Below are 27,958 nucleotides of genomic sequence, written 5' to 3'. Positions count from 1 at the left end.
TCCTGCATTCCAGCACATTAAAAAACCTCACCGAGACAAATGAGACACTAAAAATGGAGACAGCAGACCTACGGCCGCTTGGCCCTGCCTATGCATATAAACAAATAAATGGTTCCAATTTTTAACAAAAGAAAAAATATGAAAGGGAACGACTTTTTTTTTTAAAAAAAAAAAAAAAAAAAAAAGAGAATTTACGACTTGGTGATTACAAAGGAACCAGATCTCCTCCTGAGCATGGGGACCAGAGCCTGCTGAGTAGCTCATCTGGGCTCTTGAAATTTGATCCAATGGCTACAAATAGGGGGACCCTCTAAAAGTTATAATAATTACAGTCGTTGAATCAAATTTTAAGGGTCCAAATGGGCTGCTCAGCAGGCTCCGGTCCCCATGCTCAGGAGGGGATCCGGTTCCGATTACAAAATTGCATGACAAGGTCCTGTCATCTGTGACAAATAGTGTTGTCATCGTTGATTAACTTGAAGTTTGTTTAATAATACATCAAGAATTTTATCAGATTGTATACACTGAAAGAAACAATACATCAAGAATTTTTATCAGATTGTATACATTGAAAGAAACAATATATCAAGAATTTTATCAGATTGTATACACTAAAAGAAACAATACATCAAGAATTTTATCAGATTGTATACAATAAAAGAAACAATACTTGTTAATATTCCCTAACTTTTTCTCAAAAACTACATTCTAATTTGTCCAGAAGAGAAAACATAATTGTCGTGGGGTCTCTTCATGTTCTAACCAACTTAGTTACACTAAATAAGATATTTTCCATAATTTTTAAAGTGAATAACTCCAGCATATAACCATTATTCGTAGAACATATCGAAGTATCTAAAATTTAGTAGATAATATTTTCTAATGTACCGTAATTTTGATAACGAAATAGTACATTATAGGACCACTCTGAAGAAAAATTGTAATTTTCAAGGATGGGTAGGAATTAGGACCACCAATTAATTATAATTAAGTAAATCTTTCATTATTAAGGGCCAAGGATTTTTGTTATCTTTTTGTGCGGGCAATGAAAACAGTCCAGGGATTAGTTAGTTAATTGCAATGGCTTACATAAGATATGAGCAATAAAAAATAGGATATATGTAATGATGTATTCAACGTCTCCTATATGCGAGTGGAGTATAACTTAGTACTTCTGTTGTGTATCGAAATATACATTGTATGATTAATGTTTGTGATTTCTTTTCCAACAAAACAAGTATATTAGATTTGGAGGAGTGGGGATAGGACCTCTAGTACATGATGCTTTTATTTATTTGAGATATAAATTTCTTGCGATTAATGGAAGTTCTTAAAATATGAAACAAAGGATCTATGGGATAATCATTCAGCTTTTAGTTTTTAGTTCTTGTTTTTGTTTTCGGTACCATTGCGGCATTGCCTGTACATTTTTTCGCATCCCTCTCATCATTATTCCTCCCTTCTTCACCGCCTCTCATATCTTCCATGCATTTGGCCTCTATCTCTAATAGCAAAACGAAACTAAAAGTAAAATAAAAAATAGTTATTTAAGTATATTGTTTTATACAATATGCATGTCCCATTAGTAATATTACTACGTGAACTTGGATTGGCCGACCTATTTGCAAGTTGAACATATATATATATATATATATATATATATATATATATATATTATAGGGTTATGATCTGCGGATATACACTTTTGACATACATTTTGACAATCATTTTGTAGGGCCCACTTCATAAGGTATTTCAACGATATGAACCATTTATATTTTAGTACATTATTCATAGATCATCCTTTAAAAAAATTAAACAAATCCAAAATTATTATGACTTTCATTTGTAGTGAAGAAAATAGACGAATACGGTTCTACAAAAAAACACTAAATTTAATCCAACAATCATATGGTTTTGGGTGAATTTTGGTAGACGTGCATGATCTTTGAGATAAGACATAAAAGATAGACGATTAAATCGTCCACAAGAGCACATGTCCCCTGATCCTAACTCATGTGCATACATATATATATATATATATATATATGGGGGCGGATCCATGACACCACCTTTTTACACAACTTTTTACACACGTTTTTGTGGGACACACTCCATTATACTTTAATGATGCAAGCCATTTATCTTTTAGAACGACATTCATAGATCATTCTTGTAAAACATTAGACAAATCTAAAACCATTAAGACATTCATTTGTTGTGAGGAAAAGCGACAAATATGGTCTTACAAAGAAACCATAAACCCTTAATCAACTGGTCATATGGTTTCATATTTGGATGATTTTTTGTATACATGACCTTTGAGGAAAGACCTAAATGATAAACCGTTAGGATCATTTTTGTAATATTGTGTTATGCCCAAAAGTAAATTAATGATAATAGAAACTACAGAGAGGAATGGAATGTGATGTTGTGTGTCAAGATTACAACGTTCATTAAGGTAAAATCAAGGCCAATGTGCTGATCTACATGTCTTGAAATGTAATTAATCAGAAATGTAAAGAAAGCAGTAATACTAGAGCAAGATTCAAGCCATGAAAGGCAGGGTAATGCTAGAGAAGTCCATTGATCGTTGTCTTTAGACTAGATGGGTTACAAAACATTTGCCTCATAAAGGTTCTTGGGGGTGGTTGGAATTGTACATCAACAAAAAATCATACAACAAAGCAAAAACAGTTTAGACCTCAGAGATCATATGCAGGGTTTTGCTTCGAAGCAAGGCTTTAGTGTTTGTAGCTGACAAGCTGAAAGCCTGGTTCCTGAAGAGCACTAAAGAATACTCAAAGGTTTTATTATCTAAAAAGATTGAATTTGATGAAGGTCCCAATCTTGAAGGTCTTTGCTCTTTTTATAGGCAACGAAGAAGAAGAAACCTTGATCATCTCGTTGAGATGGAGCAAAAGTAGATCGGTCATCTAGGGCTGGTAATAACTGCAATTCCTAGTTGGTGGCCTTTAGTTGTCTTTTGAAGCAGTTCGCACGAGCCCGTTTGTAACATCAGCTTGTTGAATGATGTGTTCGCTAGCATTTAAGGGGGCGAAATATTTCTGGGCCTTAGTCGTCTGTGCACCTTGGATTGGAATATGTCCAAGAGAAGTGAGGTGATTGTCTAGGCCTAGTTTTGGGCTTTGAAGTTGGTGGGCTGAAATCATGCGACTTTTGAGTATTTAAGAATTTTGACCTTGAAGATGGTTAATATTATTTATTTCATTAATGTACCTAAATATATTCTCAACATAAATTTTCATGCATTCATGTGCATATATATATATATATATATATATATTACAATTAATTTAAAATTTTATCATAAATTTTATGTTTGTATATATTATACCGCCAGATGCAAAATCTGAAAGCCAGTTGGAAATTGTTTGGTCGAGGAATGCACTCAATCAAGCCGGTCATCAAAGCTTATGGGCTAAAGAATGGAAAAAACATGGCAATTATGGGTCTCTCACAACAAAGAATGAGAAGGGTTACTTTGAAGCAGTGATCAAAATGTACAACACAATCGAGAAACAAAACGTATCTGAAATCATCTCAAAGGCGAAGATTGAACCGGATGGGAAAATCAGGACATAGGCGGAAATTGAAAATGCCATACGCAAAGGTACAAACAATAAGGCACCAAAACTCAAGTGCCAGTTCAACAACGAATAATGCTACATTTACTATATTTTTCAGAGCACATTTGTACTACTTTTGTAATAAAGGTAAGATGCACCAACACATGTAAATCCTATATTTATTAGAAAGATGATACAAATATGATATAAAAAATATGATAACAGTAGCATTTTTGTTCAACAACTAAAATTGGAATGATTGAATTGGCTGAGGTCATTCTTTGTAGTGATCACAACAGAAAATAGTTGATAGACTGCCCCCACCCATTCAAACAATCATCACGATATTTATGCTCCGCCAAAGTGTCTAGTATTAACTCCTAGGTAGTACTCCTAGTTAGATATTTATGTTCTGCCAAAGAAGGTTATTGTATATCGGAGGGATGAAGGTCACGTGTAGTGGTGGTTGTTTCGAGGTTTAATATGATGTTTTTAATGGAATATTTTGGATGCGGTTCTTAATTATTAATATTCTTTGATTAAAATTTTATCTATTTTTAATTTTTAATCAAAATCTTTGACATTAATGTAATAATATAAGTTATATAGTTTTTAAATTAAAAATTGAAATGTGTATTTGTTTATATTAATGAGATTTTAAATAAAACCCATAATTTGTGGGATTCAAAATAATAAAATATAAATTATAATCTCTATTATATCGTGTGTATATACATACATACGTGTATATATATATATATACAAGTACATTCATCAAATTAACAAAAAAAATTATTGTACCAAAACATGGGTACATTCTTCAAAAACCACCGGGAAAAAAAAAGAAGATATTAGGCTTAATATAATATTAGTAAATTTCTTTGATTAAATTTGACATGGATACATTCTCAAATCAACAAAAATGAATGTACCCATATAATTTTAAAAAATGGATTAAAAAAATTTGAATGGATTTTATATTGAAAATTTGGGTACATTTTATATTAAAAAAAGGGTACATTTTACATATAACAAATTGGTTTATTTAATTAAAAATGGTTGTAAGATCCCACATCACCCAGGGGAGTGATTCTTATATGTATATTCCCATCCCTACTGAGCACGAGGCCTTTTGGGAGCTCATTGGCTTCGGGTTCTGTAGGAACTCCGAAGTTAAGCAAGAAGAGGGCTAGAGCAATCCCATGATGGGTGACTCACTGGGAAGTTGCTCGTGAGTTCCCAAAAACAAAACCGTGAGGGATGGTAAGCCCAAAGCGGACAATATTATGCTACGGTGGTGGAGCGGACCCAGGAAGTGATCCACCCCGGGCCGGGATGTGACAATTTGGTATCAGAGCCTAACCCTCGCCATGGTGTGCCGACGAGGACGTCGGACCCCTAAGGGGGTGGATTGTAAGATCCCACATCACCCAAGGGAGTGATCCTTATATGTATATTCCCATCCCTACCTAGCACGAGGCATTTTGGGAGCTCACTGGCTTCGGGTTCCGTAGGAACTCCGAAGTTAAGCGAGAAGAGGGCTAGAACAATCCCATGATGGGTGACCCACTGGGAAGTTGCTCGTGAGTTCCCAAAAACAAAACCGTAAGGGATGGTAAGCCCAAAGCGGACAATATCGTGCTACGGTGGTGGAGCGGGCCCGGGAAGTGATCTGCCCCAGACCAGGATGTGACAATGGTACATTTAAGATTAAAAAAATTAAAAATTATATGAATGGGTACATTTAAGATTAAAAAATTGAGAATCTTTATATAAAAAATAAAAAAATAAAAACTAATGGGTACAAACTTATTCTAATTTATTATTTTTTTTTTTTTTGGAAATTTGAATCGAAAATTAATTAGGAGTTTAATAGAGGTGTGAGTATTAAAACCCTAAATCAATTTCTAATTTTTATTTTAAAAAATTATTTAATGAACATGTAAATTCATTATCACATTAATGCTAGGGACTTCAATCAAAATTTGAAAACTAATAAGGTCTCAATCAATGAACATTAGTAACTAGGGACTGCATACTAATTTTTCCTTTTTTAATTATATTTTTTTATAAATTAAAGTTAATAGTGTTAATTATTTGGTTAAGGGGGTAGACACATATCAAGTAATTAGAAGGAGATATGGATGAGACACTAAAAACAAGGACATCACACCCACTACCGATTGACCGATGACGATCTTAAAAAATATTTAATAATAGTAGGTTGGACGCGAAAAAGTAAGAGGAGCCTTAGGATTACATTGGATTGTGAAACAAATAGACAATATGCAAAGAAAGATATTAAGGATGAGGATAAAAGAAATTCTGGAACGAAAAAGAGTAGATGCCCTTTCCAATAAAAGGATAAGAAGTTACCAACTAATGATGATTGGATATTGCTAGTAATTATTGGAGTATATAATCACACAACAGCATGGCATTTGGAGGGTCATTCATTTGTTGATAGATTATCGTCGAATGAGGCTTCGTTGTTAAGATAGTAGCATTTTAATTTTTTAGGAATATAGTGGGTGAAAAAAAAAAATAGCATATTAGAGGTTATTTTATGAATAATTGTGGATGGGGAAATAATATTTTAATTTTTTTTAACATTTTATGATGGGTGAAATTATATTTTGGCGGGAAAATAAGACAATGTGGTAGATCTAGCAACTCTCTAAAAAATGGTCTCAATTTTTAACAAAATAAAAAATAAAAAATTGAATGAGAATGATTTTTTTTTTAGAAAAATTAATGAAAAAGGCTTGAAAACTTTGAGTTTAAACGATAAGGACAAAATAAAGGGTAAAGTGAATAGTAACAGCATTGACTTTTTAGTATAAAAATATGATTTTTTTTTTTAAAGTGAACAGTACTAAAAACTTTTCGTTAAAGTATCCGTTTTTTTTTTAATAAGAGAACGTACGACTTGGTAATTACAAAATTGTACTACATATGTCCTGTCATCTCTGACAAATAATGGTTTCAACGTTTGATTATATTGAAATTTGTTTAATAATATATCAAGAATTTTGGCAGATTGTATACACTAAAAGAAACAATACTAGTTAATATTTCCTAACTTTTTTGAGATACAACATTCTAATTTATCGAGAAGAGAAAACTTAACTGTCGTAAGGTATCTTTATATTCTAGCCAACTTGGTTTACACTATAAAATATTTTTCATTATTTGTAAACTGATTATAGGACCACTCTAAAGAAAATTATAGGACAATTTTGATGGATGGGTTAGGAATTAGGACCACCAATTAATTATAAGTAAATCTTTTATTATTAAGAGCCAAGGATTGTTGTTATATTCTTGTGCGGGCAATGAAAACAGTCCAGGGATTAGTTAGTATAATTGCAATATGTAATAATGAAATTTTTTCTTGAAATGTCATATAAATGTATACGCTTTTATCAATTTCTTATATGAACTAAAATTTTAAACAATTTGTCATACTAAATTGGCTTTTTAGCCAAAATACTCCTTAAGATTTGCATAACTTCTCACTTTGGTCCCTAAGATTTGAAATTCATAGAAGTGGTCCCTGAGATTGTCCACCATCAATCATTTTGATCCTTGGGTGAAAACTTTATGTTAAATAAGTATGAAAATGACAAAATTACCCTCAATTTAATAAACAATAGGGCAAAATGATTTGACCAAAATTGAGGGAATTTTTGTCATTTTATCCTTATTTTATGGAAATTTTTGATGAAAGAACCAAAATGATTGATTGTGCACAAACTCAATGACCAATTCTATTGATTTCAAATCTCAAGAACCAAAATGAGGAGTTATGCAAATCTCATGGACCATTTTGGCTAAAAAGCCTACTAACTTTTTAAAATCATTAATTTGTTATCTCACTTTAACTCCATTAAGTTTTTCATCCAAAATAAATCACGTGGTTTGCACATGACTTGTGTTCAAGGTGATTTTAAACATTTCAACCTTAAAAATATCACTCAACTTTATCATAGACTAGAATGACTATATTTTTTAGGATCACAAATGGACCTGAAATTATTCCACATCATCACGATAGTCCCTAAAGTTAAAAATCTATTAGTCTAGTCCTTGAAAATAGATGTCGCAAATAAATGTGGTCCTTCAATCACAATTCTACCCAAAAATCTATTATATACTAATGTGGCACATAAATGGGTCTCACAAGATTTACGTGTTTTGTATCACAAATGGTCCCTAAATTAACGCACATTATCAAGATGGTCCATGGAATTGAAAATTGACCACTGTAATCCTTGAAAATAGGTGTCATAAATCAATATGATCTTGGTACAATTCTGTCAAAAATACTTTGTTATGTTTTGATGTGGGTTTAATAATTTAATAATTAATTAAAAATTGTCAAAATACCTTTATGCACAATGAGATTATCTCAAGGCAGAGCTTGTCGTTCTCCACATCACAAAGACCATCAGGAGAGCGCCCAACAAGCTTTCCAATATCTAAGGTTGTGAGGTTATCAATCACTCAAATGTCAAAGTTGATGTTACAAAAGTCGTCCCCAATCCAAGCCGTCACCAAGGGTGGTCTCAATCTTGTTCCAATTCGGTGAAAGGTGTTGAAGGATATAAGATGGGTGCCTTGAGAAATATTTATTTTTCAAAGAAGAGACGGGGAAGTCGACCATAGATGGAGGTAGATGAGTGTGGATTGGGATTGGAGGTGATTGCAGGACTGGGATTCTAGGTTGAAAGCTTTTTTAATTAATCATTAAACCAATTTCGAACTTATTTTTAATTTAATTAGAATTATGGAACCCATTTATAGGTCACGTCAATACATAATAGATTTTTTGATAAAATTATGATGGAAAGACCCTATTTCTAAGACTATACTAATCGATTTTCAATTTTAGATATCATATAGGTCAATTTCAGTGTATGATTAATGTTTGCGATATGTTTTCCACCAAAACAAGTGTTTGTAATTTTTTTCATGTTTAATATAATATATTAGATTAGGAGGAGTGGGAAATGACATAGGACCTCTGGTAGATGATGCTTCTAATAAATTGAGATATAAATTTTTTGCGATTAACGGAAGTTTCGAAAATATGAAACAAATGATTTATTGGATAATTATACAATTCTTAGCTTTTACTTTTTGATTTTTCGTTTTTGTTTTGTGATACCATTGCCTTTACTTTCGCATCCCTCTCATCAATATTATTCCTCCACTCTTCACTGCCTCTCATATCTTCCACATGTTTGTCATCTATTTTTCACACATTTTGACACTTATTATACAAGTTTTACTTTGTAAAGTATTTCAACGATATGATCTGCTTATATCTTAGAACATCATTGATAGATCATTCTTGCAAATATTAGACAAATCTAAAATCATTAACATATTCATTTGTAATGAAGAAAACGGACGTATACAATTCTATAAGAAACACTGAATTTAATCATATGACTTCGGATATAAGTAATTTTTTATAGACATAACTTTTAAAGTAAGATATAAAAAAAAGACGGTTGGATCATTGAAATATATTAAGAAATAAACTCCACAAAAATGTGTGTAAAAAATTGTGTCCTCAAATAAAACCTTATACATGACATCAAAAGAACGCTACAACTTTATGTAGATTCCATGCATCCGGCAGAAAAAACCTTATATGACCGATATTTGTGGTCCAAAAAAAGGTTTGGACCACTCTCATTTTTGTATTTCGTATTTGCATGCGTTTGTTTTGTTTTGCAAATCAAAGATTTAGCTTTTGGATGAATATGTAAGAGCAGGTGGAACATTATTGGATCCTAATCGAATCTTAAGTGCCTGATTTTCTTCTGCATTTTATGTTTTGTTGTCAATTATTATGATAAAAAAAATATGTATCGTACGTCTAGGATTGGATGTAATGCCATAAATAGTAAATCTTAAAATCCTTTGAATAACATCTATAAAAAAAAATGTAAAATATTGATAGTACAAATAGATAATTAAATATAAGGGTCCTTCAGCCTTGTAATGCTCATAAGTATTTATATGACCCCTTATATTAATCTTATGATAGATTAAGTTATCAACTTAAATAATTCTTATTACATAGAAACACAATAATTCTGCAAAGTGATTAAATTTAAAAAAAAAATTATCGTGTGAAAAACCTTATGTCTTCTTCTCCTACCGTCTCAATCCTCCATATCCCATTCCTCTCTCCATCTCCTGCTCTCTCAATCGTTCATCCCCCCTTCTCACTTTTGAGTATTTTGTTTTTTCCTTTTCGTGTATGAAAATGGGAGAGGCAATTTTTTAACCGTCGTCGGAAAATTTCATTATGAGAAAAGGGTTCATGTATTCAAGAAGAAGGGGATCCAATTTTTCAAAACCACACAACCTCAATTTTTTTTTTTTTTTTTTTTTTTTATAACTAACTGGGTTTGAATGTTAATAATAAAATATTGGATGAAATTTGATGTGTAAAGTTATGAGGGTTTTATGCAATTGGATTACTGGGTTTAGATGTTCGATAAGGAGACTAGGTTTTGCAGATGGAAGGGATTCAACATTATGTGAACCTTCTTCTCCTTTTTTTTTATTAATTAGTACTTTATTTCTGTCTAACAAGAATTATTTAAGTTGATTGTTTAATCTACCATAAGATTAACATGATGGCTCATATAAAACGGACCTCACATGTCCTCAAAATGAGAACCTTAGGAGAGCAGCTCTCATGTGTGAAGTACTAGTGTAAGAGGTAATTGCTCCCACCAGATAATAGATTAATGTAAAGGAATCCTAATTCTTCTCTTACTAGAAAACCATAATACATAAAATTCCAAGAATAACCTAGCATAAGAAGTAATTAAATTGCTAGGTTACTAACATTTTCAACACCACCCTTTAAACTCATGACTATGCCGAAAAAAATAAATAAATAAATAAATCAATAAATAAAAATTGCTAGGTTACTAACATTTTCAACACCACCCTTTAAACGCATACGAGTTGTTGATGCCGGTTCCAATGTGATCCAAAATTTAATCCAAACCAATGCCTGTGACAAATTCTAATGTTTCTAACGTTGATGCCGATGCCAATGCCAATGTAATTGCAAATACCAAGCGAACTTCCAGTCCTTGTGCTAATGTGAACTCCTAACACTAATGTCAATGTGAACTTCCAATGCCAATACCAATGCACTAGGTGTTCTCATTGTTCTAAAAATCTCTGCCTACCGCCGCCTAAGCGCTAGACGGTTGGCCAACGCCCCGATTAATGCCTAGGCGTTTGAAAATTAAGTAAAGGCACCTAGACCTTCTGAGGCGCCACCTAGGCACCCATCTAGCCCACCCAAACCCGCCTAGGTTGCAATTCACTTAGACAGAAAATAGATAACTTTCATTTTGCATTTTTTTTTTTAATAAATTGAAAGAGACTTGTTGAATACTTAAATGAACACACATTATATGCTTGTTCCCAATGTTTTCATTATGTTCCAATACTTCATAATATATTTTAAATTTAGACAGACACTTATTTACATGAAATATAATAGATTTACTTAAATCCGCCTAGTCCGTCTAGGCGCATGTCTGGCCGCCTAGGCGCTATGCCCCAGCCCGCGGTCCAACTAGCGCCTAGCATTCTTATTAGGTGAATTTAGGAAACCTTGGTGATACGAGATGAATTTTATTGATGACGAACCAAAGGACTAGGGGTTGACAAAGGGCTTCTCTTAAAAATACAATATACATAGATAATATATGAATTGAGTAAGATTATACCTATAGATTCTCTTTAGTTTATCTGTGTTCTTTTATTTTATTTGTTCATTTGTATATCGAACTAAGCCCATAACGTTTAGCCCAATCGACATGGGCTACACCGGAGTTGGATCCAATATCACTGTTTTGGCCCGGTGATATGTATGCTACACTAAAACAACTGCTATTCAACCCTAGTGTGTGTTGTTTTTTAACTCTTTTTATGGAGAGCAACTTCCATGAAGGGGGTCATGTGGCGATGAATCATGTTCTATATAAGTTATTCTCCTTTTTATGGAGTTTGAGCACATGAATTATACAAAAGCTTAGGTCTAAACCGCTAGCATAACTAAGACATACTATTGCTTATTTATATGATTTTTTTTTTTCTGGCATACTTAAAGAGAATGTGGCATGAACACTTTCCACAAGGTCACCCATCCTAAGAGTTTAAGACTATTTCTATCCAAATCTGCTTAACTACAAAGTTGTGATGAGATCTGAAGCATATGAGTTTGGTATAAGACTTTAGTTCGAAAGAGCCTGAAATGTGTTCAAGTCTTCTGATCCTTCTTGTTTTGGTTGTTCTAAGCCCAGAGTTCTTATTAGTTTGGTCTTATTTGGACTTGAGCCCTTTGTTCACCAAAGAATACATTAATTATGGCCCATAAATGAAGTGCATGGTGGAACCGGACATGAAAAAAGAGTAAATTGTAGCAGTGGTTCCTCAACTTTAATCAAATTGGAGCAACGGTCCTTCAACTAAAAATCCATTACCATTGGTCCCTCAACTCATCAAAATGTGTAGCTATGGTCCTTTTCGTCAACTTCATCAGAATTTTGTTAAAATGAGTTATGTTGGAAGGATCATTGATACAATTGGGGTCTCTCAGCTCATCCAAACATGTAGCCATGGTCATTTTCGTCAACTTCGTCAGACTTTTGTTAAAATGAGTTATGTTGGAAGGACCATTGCTACAATTGGGTTTAAATTGAGGGATCATTGATCCAAATAGGTTAAAGTTGAGGGACTAATGATAATGAATTTTTAGTTGAGGGGCCATAATTGCACGTTTTGATGAGTTGAGGGACCAATGGTAATGAATTTTTAGTTGATGAATCATGGTTCCAATTGAGTTAAAGTTAAAGAATCATTGCTACAATTTACCCCATGAAAGAAAGAAATAGAAAGAGTGAGATGTAACCTCGACTGCACGGTAGGGTTTCTTGCATACTACAGTTGTATATTCTTTTCATTTATAGTTGCACTTCAACCATTGGATAAAACCCAATGGCTAATAGATATATTGGGTATTGACCAAACAAAATAAATATATTGGGTGATAGATGTTCTCTTACAAGAGAGTCCGACAATGTAAAATGTTTGTGTTGCAACACCAAATTTAATTAAGAGAAATTTTATTTGGACCCAATTGTCTTATCTCTATACTCAATTAAAACATTTTCTCTATTAAACTTCCAAGTTTGCTCTTAAATAAATAAAAATAAAAAAAATAAACATTGGTGTTTTTATCTCTGCACCCAATAACTCAAAACCTAGCACACCACTGCACTCCTCCATTATTTCCGACGAAACCCACCAAAGTGACAGCAAAAAATTCTATCGAGATCACGAACGACCATGGGCTCCAAAATTTTCAATTGGGATTATTTATTGGAAATTTTAGGGGTAAATTATCAAGACCATATCCAGTAATATAATCGAAAATCAAGTCATGTAAAAGTAGTTTCATCCACGTCACAATTTGGAGAACCCAAAAAAGAAAATAAGCAGAAGCTGCAAATCAAAACCATTTTAGTGAAGGAGAAGCTGCGGGAAGCCATACCTGCCCCAGTGAAGGAGCTTCCGTGGAGAAAAGCAGCAGATGCAACACTGGAGCAGTTACTTCTGCTTGGAAAAAAACATTCATATGGTCATATGTTAGTTTGGGCACCCTCAGCTTCTTATCAGACATCATATTTTCCATCTCCAGAAACTATAAATTGATGATACCATTTGGTCTGTTTGTTGGGTGCTTCTTGACTGATATTTTGAAGGAGACATTGTAGGAAGTGCTTTCCAGGTCGGAGGAGAATGCCAATGGGATAGCAGTTTGTTTCGCCAAAAATAATGGAGGGGTGGAGTGGTGCGCTAGGTTTTGGGTCATTGGGTGTAGAGATACAAACATCAATTTTTATTTTCTTATTTATTTATTTAAGGTTAAACTTGAAAGTTTAATGGATAAAACTTTTTAGTTGGATGTAGAGATAAGATAACTGGATTCAAATAAAATTTCTCTTTAATTAATGATCCAGATTAATGTATTGTCTAACAAAAGAATATTTTATGCATCTCAACGCAATTTAAAGCATTGTATGTGTTTGATTAAATGCTAGAATTATATCATCTCTCTTTTTTTCACCAAAAAGGAGGACGATGGTTTTAATGTTTTTTAATTTTTTAATTTTTTTATTTCTGGTTTGAAATCATGCATCCACAAAAGAAGGTGGCACCATTTCTGAAAAAAAGCAAAAAGAATAGTTCCCTTTGTATATGGTCACCACATATATGTACAACGCGAGAGAAAAGGCGATGACATCTCGATCCCTCTAGTTTTGTTCCTACTCCCACCAACCGTGGAAACATATATATTCTAACAAGAAAATCTTCTGAAAGTCTTTGGTGTAAAAGCTTTTCTCTCTGCTGGATATAAATGAATCTCACATGCAAAAAAACTTCCTTCAATTATATCAGTATATGTACACTTAATCGTCTTAGGGTTGTTGATACATTACATTAGAGTTTTAACCTTTTTCCTTACATATTAAAGAATAGATTATAGTTGAGGTTGCAATGGATACAAGAAATAATCTTTACGAAGCAAGTCAGAGTTTTCGAGCAAACAGTTCTTCGGTTTGGAGGGACACTGGTATGGAAGTTTTCTCGAGGCCCTCCATGACTTCCAACCATGAAGATGAAGAAGAAGACCTCAAGTGGGCTGCACTTGAAAGACTTCCCACATTCAACCGTTTAAAGAAAGGTTTGCTCACTTCTTCAAGCGGCGAGGCAAGTGAAGTTGATGTACGTAAACTTGGGTTTCAAGAAAGGAGTAATTTAATTCAGAGGCTTGTGAAAGATACCGAAACCCAGAACGAGAAGTTCTTAATGAGGCTGAGAGAGCGACTCGATAGGTAATTAATATACTAACATATTTATATATCAGTCATTCTACAATGCGGTTAACTACAGTTTAGAAAGGTGTGGTCAAGTTTATCGACTGCCTAAGTATCAATAATATCGAATACATATAAGAACTTTAACAAAGTGCAGTTTACCGCACTACAAATCGTTGCTATGGCTACATTGTTTATATTTGGTTGCTCTTCAAGAGAGTATCAAAAAAATGTACCAGTTTCAAGGGATACACAGCGGAATTTTCCCTTTCAACTGTCGTATTACTAATAAACCATTATTCAATGATTCCCTTTAGAATTACTCTTGTTATCAATTAGCGCTGAAGGAATCACATGAATAGAACCACATTATGGGGATGTCAGCTGTTTTGAGAATATCACACATGTTAGATGGAATACTGCATCAAAAGTTCAAAATTTATTGAACTTCTCCACCCATTGTCAATTGCTTTTGGGTGGATGCTGACATTCTAATGAACCGATTAATTGGTTTTGTATTGTGTTGGATACTTGAACTTTTTAACACCTTTAACTTGTTGGAAATATGTCAGAGCTGGAGTGGAAATTCCAGCACTGGAGGTAAGATACGAGCATATCAAAGTCGAAGCAGAAGCTCATGTAGGAACAAGGGCATTGCCTTCATTCTTTAACTTTTACATTAATTTTTTCGAGGTAAACCTGCAATCGAATCAAGATTACTTCTTTCTTGCTGTTCTACTTAAACCTGGATTTTCTTAATTCTTCCCCCTGCTTATGTTGCCCTTCAATTTTTTTTTTCTTCAGGGCATCTTGTCTAGTCTCCATTTGCTTAAGAGTAGGAAGAAACACGTGTCTATCCTCCGTGATCTTAGTGGAATCATTAGGCCTAGCAGGTAAAAATGCAAAGACTCTGATCATCTATACCTGAAATTAATGACATGTTATAGCTATTACTTGGTTCCCAAATTTTGTTATTAACTTTTGTTTGGGGGGCTGATGCAAATTTTGCAGAATAACATTGCTTTTAGGTCCTCCAAGTTCTGGAAGGACCTCGTTATTGCTGGCTCTTGCCGGGAAGCTTTCACCAGATGTAGAGGTAAGCTAATATTGCTACATATAGAGCTTTAGCTGTTCATGCTGTATTCAGTTAAGTAGCTTCAGAACTAGAATCCATAAGTTTTCGAACTTTACTTACAGTTCTCAGGGAAGGTGACATACAATGGCCTTGACATGAATGAATCTGCACCTTGGAGAGCTTCTGCCTACATCAGTCAGCATGATATCCATAATCCTGAAATGACTATAAGAGAAACCTTGTCCTTCTCTTCTAGATGCCAGGGGGTCGGACATCGTCATGGTTAGTTTTTTTTTAATGACTTATGAGTACAGATTCTATTTATCAGAATTCAGATCACTATATCTACTATTTCTAACTTATTCGCAGGATGACTAATTGTTAATATGGCCATCTACAGAATGGTTAGCAGAATTGTCAAGGAGAGAGAAAGCAGCAAATATTCAGCCTGATCCTGATATTGATGTCTTCATGAAGGTAAAAAACTGAAGCTAGATATATTATGTGATTTTCGGGCTAATAAGGACGTCCTTTTATGGACATTCTATTTCCAGAATGTGATTCAACGATCGTTACCATTCAGTTTTTAGAGTCTCTTTCAAGGATTTGCCCATCCCAAAAAGGCTACATTGATCAGTAATTATTTAGCTGTTTGATTATCCGTAATTTCATTTCTGTAATATAATAAACAATGTTTTCCGCACATTTTGGATGACAGTACAGTTTTTTTGGTACGGAGATACGCTTGAATAAGGACCTAAGATAAGATATAAACGTTCCGATGAAATGGATTATGTTGTGGCCCTAGGAAGGATGTCCATAACTTAGACTAATGGGACTGGTTGTGACAATCTCATGAGTCCATATTTAAAGCTAAAATATGTATGTCAAGATATGTAGTGTTAACTGAAGTAGCCATTGTTGACTAAAAAGCAGCCATTGTTGACTAAAGAATTAGGAAATCAGACATGAAATCCATTGTAATTAATAGAGTAGTTTTAAGCAGTAAATTTAGATATAGGCAGTAGTTTCATAGCAGTTTTTTTCTGACTTCTTGTACTGGTTTCACACCTGATCATCATTGCTTGTATTCCTATATAAATCCTCCGATTGGGAGATGAAAATATCAAGAAATTAACTCTATTTTGGCATGGTATCAGAGCAATTCTGATCCAAAAAAAGGAGTTTCTATTCTGATTAACCTACTGGCACTACTGCCATCTACCCCATAAGACCTGCAGAATAGCAGGCCTTCTACTTTCATACGAATCCAATCTCTCTTTGGCCATATCTGCCAACATCACTACCCATATTGAGCTTGTTAACCATATACATTCCGCTGCATCTCTACCCATCTTCTGTCCATTTGCAATATCTCCACGAACCCATAAAACTTTCCAAAAAACAAAAAAAAAAATTTAAATACCACCCCATACCCTATAAACCATACCCGTTGGAATCACCCAACAAACCCGTGCCATTGCCTCTTTCTCCTTGCATTTTGTTCCTGCATCTCTCTCAGTGAGACTGACTCTCTATTGTTTCAATAAAGAGAATTCGTTGCAGTAGTAATGGGTGACTCCAAGACCACTGTTTCAGCTGCTGTTACACAAAATGATATGTCTCTGCATATCACCCCAGACAAGTTGGATGGGTCCAACGATTCCTCGTGGTCCCAAAGTGTCCGCATCTACATCACTGGCAGAGGCAAATGGTTTTATGTCAGTGGAAAAAAGAAGGCACCAGCAGAAGCCGATGCATCGTATGCTATATGGGAGGAAGAGAATGCCATGGTTCAATCTTGGCTTCTCAACTCCATGACTAGAGATTTACGGGCCATTTTTCTCCGACTCTCTACTGCAAAAGATGTTTGGGATGCTGTTACCCAAACTTACTCAATTGAAAAAGATGCATCAAAATTATATGAACTTCGCCGTCAAGCACTGGCGACTCGCCAGAATGGTGAGCCTTTATCTGCATATTATGGTAAACTTCAGCAAACATGGAAAGAAATAGATTTCTTACGTCCTGGAAAATTGAAATGTGCTGATGATGTTGCTGCTCGAGAGACAGAAATTTCAGAAGAAAGATTGTATGATTTTCTGGCTGGCCTTGATCCTCATTTAGATCATGTTCGCAGTCAAGTTTTGACTCAAACACCTTTGCCATCTGTTCGTGCTGCTTATGCTCTTGTGAATGCTGAAGCAAGTAGGCAAACCATTATGTTGGTTGGCCCACAAGTGGAAGGATTAGCCATGGTAGCTGCTCCGTCTCGATTTCCCCGTGGAGTCTCGAATTCTCGATCAGGTGGATCTAAAGTTACTGATACAAGGAAGTGTACTTATTGTGACAAGGATAAGCATACTAGAGACACTTGTTTTAAGTTGCATGGATATCCTGATTGGTGGGTTCAAAAGAAGGAAAATCAAAAGAAAAGCATTGTTGGATCACAAGCACACCTGTCTACACCAACGCCTTTCGTGCCTCGAGTAGATCAATCTGCTCACTCAGTTTCTCCTACTACTGCTTCCACTTCCTTAGTCGACACAGGTAACTTTGGTTTTGCCTTGAACACCACATTTGGTGCTCCAAATAAACCTTGGATCATTGATTCGGGGGCTTCTGACCATATGACCAATAACTCTTCATGGTTTGCTTCTCACACTACTCCACCTTTAAATACCGTTAAAGTTGCTAATGGTATTTCCACTCCAGTGCTTGGAGCAGGCTCCATCTCATTAACACCATGCCTATCTCTCTCATCTGTTTTACATGTTCCTAATCTTTCTCACAATTTGCTTTCCATTGGTAAACTTACAAATCCACTAAACTGTCTTGCCATCTTTTCTCCTACTCATTGTTGGTTTCAGGATATTCGAACGAAAGCGTTGATTGGTCATGGTAGAAAGAGGGGAGGTCTATACTACTTGGACTTACCACCAGATTGTGAGAAGACAAGTTACAGTTGTCAAGTGGAAGCTAAACAATTTGAAGCTTCTGAAAAAATTTGGTTATGGCACAAAAGATTGGGACATCATTCCTTTCAGTACCTGCAATATCTATTCCCTTCTTTATTTTCTAAAGTCAAGGTTTCTAATTTCCATTGTGAAACTTGCATCTTTTCTAAAAATCATCGTGTCTCATTTCCTTTAAGCTCCAATAAAAGTGATGTTCCTTTCTCTCTTATTCATTCTGATGTTTGGGGACCATTTCATATTCCTACTTATACTGGTGCTAAATACTTTGTCTCTTTCATTGATGACTGCACTCGAGTTTCTTGGGTATACTTACTAAAAAGTAAGAGTGAAGTTATGTCTGTTTTTCCAATCTTTCATCAAATGATTCAAACCCAATTTAATGCTAAAATTCAAGTTGTTCGATCTGACAATGGGAAAGAGTATTTGAATTATGGACTTGGAACATTTTTTCAACAAGAAGGTATCATTCATCAAACATCTTGTCCACATACTCCTCAACAGAACGGTATAGCAGAACGTAAAAATCGTCACCTCTTGGATGTGGCTCGATCTTTATGTTTTGCTATGCATGTTCCTAAACGTTTTTGGGGTGATGCCATTCACACAGCTGTTTTTCTTATCAATCGCATGCCATCACGTGTTCTCCAATTTCAAACACCTATCCAAACCCTTTCCCAGTATCATTCTCTTCCTTCACTCCTTCATATTCCTCCAAAAGTGTTTGGTTGTGTCTGCTATGTTCATGTGCACATGCAAAATCGTGATAAGTTGGATCCTCGAGCCATCAAATGTATGTTTATTGGCTATTCTGCTACTCATAAAGGGTATCGATGTTACTATCCTCCTAATGGGAAAATTTTTGTCTCTATGGATGTTACCTTTCAGGAACAAGAGGCTTATTTTTCAGAGGGAGATTCGGTCACTTCTCTTCAGGGGAAGATGGGGAGTAAGGAGGAAGAGCAGTTGCCACTTGACATTGGTGGTATGCATTTTTCGGATGAACACTTGTCTGATGCCGGTGATGGTCCACATTTGCCTAATGATGAGGCAAAGAGTGGAAAAATATTGAAGGTATATGAGAGGACAAGAAAAAGGGGAGATAAAGGAAAAGAAAAAGAAAAAGTGGCTGATGAGATAGACCACCCACATATAGATCCCCTCATTGACCAACTCTCTGACCAATCAGCTGCTACTCATACGAATTATCCTGAGGTAACCACTCATTCTCCTTCTCTTCAGCCTACTATATTTGATGAGTCCAATCATGAGATTTCATTAAGTGCTGATCCAAATGAACCACATCATGAGTCTGGTTCTCGTTATCCTATTCGAGAAAATCGAGGGATACCCCCTGTTCGTTATGGTCATTCTTCTCCAAAAGGTATTCAATATCCTATATCTAATTTTGTTTCATCTCATCGCTTGTCAGACTCTTATATAGCTTTTGCAAACCAATTGTCATCAGTCTCAATTCCTAATAAGTTACAGGATGCTCTTAAAAATCCAAAATGGAAAAAAGCTATAATTGAAGAGATGGAAGCTCTTCGAAAAAACTCCACTTGGGAACTGGTTAAACTTCCTGAAGGTAAGAAACCTGTTGGGTGTAGATGAGTGTTCACAGTAAAGCATAAAGCTGATGGTTCAGTGGAGAGGTACAAGGCCAAATTGGTAGCCAAAGGTTATACTCAAACCTATGGCATTGATTATCAAGAGACATTTGCGCCGGTAGCAAAGATCAACAATATTAGGGTTCTTATGTCATTGGCAGCAAATTTGGGGTGGCCTCTACGACAGTTTGATGTGAAAAACGCATTTTTACATGGAGACTTGGATGAAGAGGTATACATGGATCTTCCTCCTGGATTCACTACCACTTGTGATATTGGCAAAGTATGCAGGTTGAGAAAGTCCTTGTATGGATTGAAGCAATCACCAAGGGCATGGTTTGGCAGGTTCACTCAATCGATGAGAAATTATGGGTTCAAGCAAACTCAGGCTGACCATACCTTATTTTTTAAGCATGATAAAGGTAAACTTACAGCCTTAATTGTTTATGTGGATGATATGGTGGTTACAGGTGATGACGTCGAGGAAATTCAAAAACTTCAAATGTATCTAGCCAAGGAATTTGAAATGAAGGACTTGGGTACTTTGAAATATTTCTTGGGTATTGAAGTTGCAAGATCAAAGCATGGCATTTTTCTTTCTCAAAAGAAATATGTTATAGACTTATTAACTGAGAGTGGGATGTTAGCTTGTAAACCTGCAGACACACCAATTGAGCAAAACCATAAATTAGGAGACTATCCTGATCAAGTTTCGGCTAACAAGGAAAGATACCAAAGATTAGTTGGGAGGTTGATTTATTTGTCTCATACACGACCTGACATAGCCTATGTTGTAAGTGTGGTGAGTCAATTTATGCATAGGCCAAGTGAAGCCCACATGGATGCTGTACAACGCATTCTCAGGTATTTGAAGTCTGCTCCTGGAAAAGGCTTGATGTTTTCCAATCATGGACATCAAGAAGTTGAAGGATACACTGATGCAGATTGGGCTGGGTCAGTAACTGATCGTAGATCGACTTCTGGATACTTTACATTTGTTGGAGGAAATCTAGTTACTTGGCGCAGTAAGAAGCAACATGTAGTGGCTAGATCCAGTGCTGAAGCTGAATTTAGAGGTATGGCACACGGCGTGCAAGAATTGTTATGGCTCAAGATTTTGTTGAGAGAATTGGGTTTCAATTCTACAAAGCCATCAAATCTTTATTGTGATAACAAAGCCGCCATTAGCATTGCTCATAATCCAGTTCAACATGATCGTACTAAACATGTTGAAGTGGATAGGCACTTTATTAAGGAAAGGTTGGTTGATGGTACCATTAACTTGCCTTATGTGAAGAGTGATGACCAGCTAGCAGATATTTTAACAAAGGCAGTGTCAAGCAGGATTTTCCATCTTTCACTCAGCAAGTTGGGCATTCGAGATATTTATGCACCAACTTGAGGGGGAGTGTTAACTGAAGCAGCCATTGTTGACTAAAAAGCAGCCATTGTTGACTAAAGAATTAGGAAATCAGACATGAAATCCATTGTAATTAATAGAGTAGTTGTAAGCAGTAAATTTAGATATAGACAGTAGTTTCATAGCAGTTTTTTTCTGACTTCTTGTACTGGTTTCACACCTGATCATCATTGCTTGTATTCCTATATAAATCCTCCGATTGGGAGATGAAAATATCAAGAAATTAACTCTATTTTGGCATGTAGCTTGTGTAAATATTCTCCATTCTTAAAGTCACCAAGATTAAAACCAACTTTTGGTGATTTTGCAATCTTAAGGTGGTATTACTAAATGCTAAGCTTGAGTTGGTTTCAAATATTTCAGGCATCAGCTATACAAGGCCAGAAGGCAAATGTTTTCACAGATTATGTTCTGAAGGTATCATCTCCACATCACAATCCATTATTATTCATTGGTTTCAAAAATTTATCAGATTAGTCATCAACTTCGCTTTCCACTCGCAGATTTTAGGACTAGACATATGTGCAGAAACCATGGTCGGGGATGGAATGCTAAGGGGTATTTCGGGTGGTCAAAAGAAGCGTGTCACGACAGGTATTTAGGCACAAGCTTTTATTTCAAGTGATCTGTTGTACTTGTATGTCTCCTAGACCTAGTAATTGTCTGAATAACTCTACCGATTACATTGCAGGTGAGATGCTGGTTGGACCAGCAAAGGTTCTGTTCATGGATGAGATTTCTACTGGTTTGGACAGCTCAACAACTTATCAAATTGTGAACTCGCTTAGGCAATCCATGCACATTCTCAACGGAACTGCTGTTATTGCTCTCCTCCAGCCACCACCAGAAACTTATAACCTTTTTGATGACATTATACTCCTCTCCGATGGTCAAATTGTGTACCAGGGGCCCCGTGAACACGTGCTAGAGTTTTTTGAGTCCTTAGGCTTCAAATGTCCTGAAAGAAAAGGCGTGGCCGATTTTCTGCAGGAAGTAAGCTTAGATATACATGATTGATCTCTTACCTATGTGAGCCCTTCTCCTTTATGTTTTCGCAAAATTGAATTATTGTTGTAGGTGACTTCAGAGAAAGATCAGGAGCAATATTGGGCTCATAGGGATAAGGCTTACAAATTTGTCACCGTCAAGGAATTCACTGATACGTTTCGGTCTTTCCATGTTGGGAAGAAAATAAAAGAGGACCTTTCGGTTCCATTTGACAAGAGTGACAAGGGTGCAGAACTTTTGGCTCCCCAAAAATATGGTGTTGGAAAGAACGAACTCCTTAAAGCCTGCATGTCAAGAGAATACTTGCTAATGAAGAGGAATTCATTCGTCTATGTATTCAAGTTTGTTCAGGTTAATCAGAATTCTACTTTATTATATTTAGTTTTAGTTATACATTTTTGTGCGTCTATAATATTCTCTTAATCTTCTTTATTCTAATAGCTTATAGTGATGGCATTCATTACAATGACACTCTTCATACGGACAAGGATGCATCGAGATTCAATAACAGATGGAGGCATTTTCACTGGTGCCTTATTTTTCTGTATGATAATGGTCATGTTTAACGGAATGTCTGAGCTCAGTTTGACCATTGCCAAGCTTTCTGTTTTTTACAAACAAAGGGACCTCATGTTTTTCCCTGCTTGGGCATATGCACTTCCCGGATGGTTGATCAAGGTTCCCCTCTCATTCGTGGAAGTTGGAATTTGGGTTTTCATGACCTACTACGTGATTGGTTTCGATCCAAATGTGCATAGGTAATGCTTGGATTTGTAACCGTGTTGGAAACTTTCGTTTACATTTTTTCACTTTCTGTTCTGTTAATCTATGTGTGTGCAGGTTGTTTAGACAATACTTTGTATTCATACTTGTCCATCAAATGGCTTCTGGATTATTCCGACTTATTGCAGCACTTGGTAGGAATATGGTTATTGCTACCACAGGCGGATCATTTGCACTGCTAGTACTCTTTGTAAACGGTGGCTTTGTTCTTTCAAGAGGTATGATACATACAAGTTTGACACAAAAATAGACTTGCGAAGCAAGACAATCCTTGTAATGCACCTTTCTTTGCTGCAGTGGATATAAAGAAATGGTGGATATGGGCTTACTGGATATCGCCAATGATGTATGCGCAGAATGCAGTGGAAGTAAACGAGTTCCTAGGGAATAGCTGGAAACATGTAAACTATTGACTTAGCCATGTATAAAAATTAAAGGTTTTTTGTTTGTCTCGTAATCTCTCTGAAGTTTGAATTGCTTTCGTATGAAAGGTTCTTCCAAACACAGAACAGCCGTTGGGAATTTTGGTTTTGAAGTCTAGAGGATTCTTTACAGAACAACGCTGGTATTGGATAGGAGTTGGGGGTCTGATTGGATTTATAATACTATTCAACTTGGCTTATGTCTTGGCCCTCACTTATCTCGACTGTGAGTACCTTAATTTGAATTAATAACTTGAAATGTGAGAGCTCATGTTTTCACATTGTTCAAATAATTGTACAGCTTATGACAAGGCTCAGAGTAGTCAATTGGACGAATCTCAAGAAAATGAACAAGCTCAAAAAACTGCAAATGAAGGGAACAGAGCTAGCGCTGAGATAAACTCCAGTAAGAAAAAAGGAATGACTCTTCCATTTCAACAACAATCTCTCACCTTTAATGACATTGTGTACTCTGTTGACATGCCACCGGTAATTAACAAATTTTAATGTTTACGATTCAGATAGCAAGTTGTTTTTACTTTTAAAATAGCACATTTACAAAACACAGTTGGTTTAATTGAACTTGCAGGAAATGAAGAATCAGGGTGTCAGTGAGGATAAGCTGGTGCTTTTGAAGGGTGTGAGCGGTGCTTTCAGGCCTGGTGTCCTCACCGCTTTGATGGGTGTCAGTGGTGCCGGTAAAACTACCCTCATGGATGTGCTAGCTGGTAGGAAAACTGGGGGTTATATTGACGGTGATATCAAAATTTCTGGATATCCCAAAAAGCAAGAAACCTTTGCTCGAATTTCAGGATACTGTGAACAAAATGACATCCATTCTCCTCATGTTACTGTCTATGAGTCTTTGCTTTTTTCTGCTTGGCTCCGCCTACCCTCTGAAGTCAATTCTACAACAAGAAAGGTTGCATTCCGGAAACCTCGTCCTTGCTCTTTTATCTGGCTAATAAAGGATGGTTTTATAACTTCGACTAATAGTTTTAGTGTTCAAAAGCTATAGCAATTCTAAATTCTAACTGATGGCAGATGTTTGTGGAGGAGGTGATGGAGCTTGTGGAACTAAAACCTTTGCGGAAAGCGCTAGTTGGCTTGCCAGGTGTGAATGGTCTCTCAACTGAGCAACGGAAGAGGCTCACCATTGCTGTTGAACTAGTGGCAAACCCTTCCATAATATTCATGGACGAGCCAACTTCGGGGCTAGATGCTAGAGCTGCTGCAATTGTCATGAGAACAGTTAGGAACACTGTGGACACTGGAAGAACAGTTGTCTGCACCATTCATCAGCCAAGCATTGACATATTTGAATCTTTTGATGAGGTGAGAAATGTTGGTACATCACTAAAGCTATATGTTCGCAAAATTATCTGACAGTAATACATTCAACAAAATGTTCCAGTTATTGTTGATGAAGCGTGGAGGAGAAGAAATATATGTAGGGCCTTTAGGCCACCATTCTTGTGATTTGATCAAGTATTTTGAGGTATGTGATGACGATAATCTGCAATGGAACAACGCGTTTTAGTTTTAATCTACATGCTTTTGGTGACGTCGATGTTGCATTATGTCTAGGACATTGAAGGAGTCAGTAAAATTAAAGGTGATTACAACCCTGCAACTTGGATGTTGGAAGTTAGCTCTTATGCACAAGAACAAGCTTTGGGAGTTGATTTTTCCAAAGTGTACAAAAATTCTGAACTGTATCGGTAGGTATTATCGTAAATGCATCATCAGACTTTATGGCATAAAACACATCTAACTGTTTGAAATTCTGTATTTATCTTAGCCTTCATGGTAATGCAATTGAAATATAGTAATGAAGGAGTACGACTGTCTGGCATGTGTCTCAGGAGAAACAAAGAACTTATTAGGCAACTGAGCACACCTCCCGCCGATTCCAGAGATCTCCATTTCCCTTCTCAATACTCTCAATCATTTTATGCTCAATGCATAGCATGCTTTTGGAAACAAAGATTGTCGTATTGGCGCAATCCACCATACACTGCTGTAAGATTTTTGTTCACAGCTATCATAGCCATCATGTTTGGCACAATGTTCTGGGACCTGGGCTCCAAAACGTAAGCTACATCTATCATTTATCAACAAAAGTTCAACCTTTAGTCATTCCAATCAACATATAAACACATTTCCATCCTCCCCATTGTAGGAAAAAGCAGCAAGACCTGTTTAATGCAATGGGCTGTATGTATTGTGCTGTTCAATTCATTGGAATCCAAAATGCTGGTAGTGTGCAGCCAGTCGTTTCAGTTGAACGAACGGTTTTCTACAGAGAAAAAGCTGCTGGAATGTATTCACCCTTAGCGTATGCCTTTGCACAGGTAGTCGATTTACACAAATTTCATGATTCGTCTACAACGAGGTAATATTTTATGTAAGCAACTTCAATGTTCTATGCAGATTATAATTGAGCTCCCGTACATTTTCATCCAAACTCTGGTTTACGCTGTCATCGTTTACTCCATGATGGGACATCAATGGACTGCTGCTAAATTCTTTTGGTATTTGTTCTTCATGTACTTCACATTGTTATATTTCACCTTTTATGGGATGATGGCTGTGGCTGTGACGCCAAATTTCCACATTGCTACTATAATTTCCTCCGCATTTTATGGAGTGTGGAACCTCTTTTCCGGATTTATTGTCCCGCGAACTGTAAGTATTGTTTTCAAATGCCACCTTTCTTTTGCTCATTTCGTGCATAGACACTAATGAAAGTGTAACTTTATACTTTCTTGTTCGTAACAGAGAATGCCTGTGTGGTGGAGATGGTACTATTATATATGTCCAGTTTCCTGGACCTTATATGGACTAGTTATATCACAGTATGGAGATATGGACGACATGCTTGACAATGGTGTAACAGTTAAACAGTTTTTGAAAAGTTATTTCGGCTTCGAACACAAGTTTCTAGGACCAGTTGCAGGTATTGTTACAGCGTTTGTTATTCTCTTCGGACTTATTTTTGCCGTTTCCATCAAGGTTTTCAATTTCCAGAAAAGATAGAAATTTATTTACGTTGGATGTCACGGGCTAGAACCGTCACTGAACTCGTAGATACGATGAAAGTTAGCATCAATCTGTAATTTTGCATACCATTTGTAGCATGTACACCTTCAAAATATAAACGATATTATCAGTTTGTGCATCTTGTATTACCACTGATCCCATTCTTGTACGAAGTATTTACCAAAGCACGAGGTTTTGCAGTTCTTGGATTGGCTCGATTTCTTGCATTGCAAGATTTCTCTATACCCAGGGTTTACTGCAAATTATGAAACTTCAAACCATTTGGATTATCTTCGCGTATCTTTGCGGTTAAGATTGATTAAAGGAATTACGATGACTTGATATGTAACTTGTTTTAGTAATCTAAAATTGCTCTTCGCGAATAATACAAAGAAACATCTATCGATTTGAAAATTAAACGCCCGAATAGAGAAGGCAAAGATGAATCCAAAGAGCATTGTAACCCCAACACGCACTGCTGCAACAACTCCCACAAAATCATGTCTGAAACCAAAGTAATGTCTCAGGAATTGTTCACAGTTTGACGGCCATTACCAAACACATCGTTCAGATCTCCAAACTGTGATGCAATCAATCCATACAAGGTCCAAGCCACCGGCTTTGGGATGATGAATCCTGAAAAAAGGTTCCACGTTGCATAAAATGCAGAGGAAACAATCGCAGCAATATGATGGTTTGGCGTCACAGCCACAGTCATGATGCCGTAAAATGTGAAAGTACAGCATTTTGTATCCCGAGGAAGAGAACGGCAGCATACAGAGAACCCATTTCATTGAACAAAATCTTGTTGCCTTTTTCTGCATCAAATAACACAAAGAAAATTTGAACACAGGAAAAATGGAGAAAAAAGAAAAATGAAAGAAGAAGAAGCCGAGGTTCCAGAACATTGACCCCAACATCAATGCTACGACAGTTGTGAAGAGAAATCTTACTGCATTGTATAAAGGTTGCTCCGATATGACCAATGTTGTTTCCATAAGCAAGCAATGGACTGGACGAGAAATGGTTGAGTATTGAGTAGGGACATACAAGTCCTTTGAAGAAGGAGCAGGTGTGCTGAATTCAAGTGATTATTTCCTGCAGT

General features: G+C 35.8%; 1 protein-coding gene across 2 annotated transcripts; it reads left to right on the top strand.

Annotated features, from left to right (window-relative positions):
- Positions 1 to 14,198: 14,198 nt before the first annotated feature.
- On the top strand, positions 14,199 to 26,850 carry LOC137708245 (pleiotropic drug resistance protein 1-like). Of its 2 annotated transcripts, none has more exons than XM_068447279.1 (23): positions 14,199 to 14,536; positions 15,091 to 15,211; positions 15,323 to 15,411; positions 15,530 to 15,614; positions 15,716 to 15,875; positions 15,994 to 16,070; positions 21,962 to 22,015; positions 22,102 to 22,192; positions 22,290 to 22,591; positions 22,676 to 22,957; positions 23,048 to 23,364; positions 23,447 to 23,607; positions 23,687 to 23,790; positions 23,881 to 24,037; positions 24,113 to 24,300; positions 24,401 to 24,733; positions 24,856 to 25,146; positions 25,226 to 25,309; positions 25,399 to 25,532; positions 25,677 to 25,904; positions 25,994 to 26,165; positions 26,245 to 26,499; positions 26,593 to 26,850. In XM_068447279.1, exons 1-23 carry the CDS (start codon positions 14,199 to 14,201, stop codon positions 26,848 to 26,850), a joined length of 4,281 nt encoding a protein of 1,426 aa, XP_068303380.1. The 2 variants fall into 2 exon arrangements, with proteins under 2 accessions (XP_068303380.1, XP_068303381.1); XM_068447280.1 differs by having other exon boundaries at positions 14,277 to 14,536; positions 23,447 to 23,610; positions 23,711 to 23,790.
- Positions 26,851 to 27,958: the final 1,108 nt, after the last annotated feature.

This window comes from Pyrus communis, chromosome 11, assembly GCF_963583255.1.
Source record: "Pyrus communis chromosome 11, drPyrComm1.1, whole genome shotgun sequence".
Lineage (NCBI taxonomy): Eukaryota > Viridiplantae > Streptophyta > Magnoliopsida > Rosales > Rosaceae > Pyrus > Pyrus communis.
This window is presented reverse-complemented; position numbering and strand designations above follow the sequence as displayed.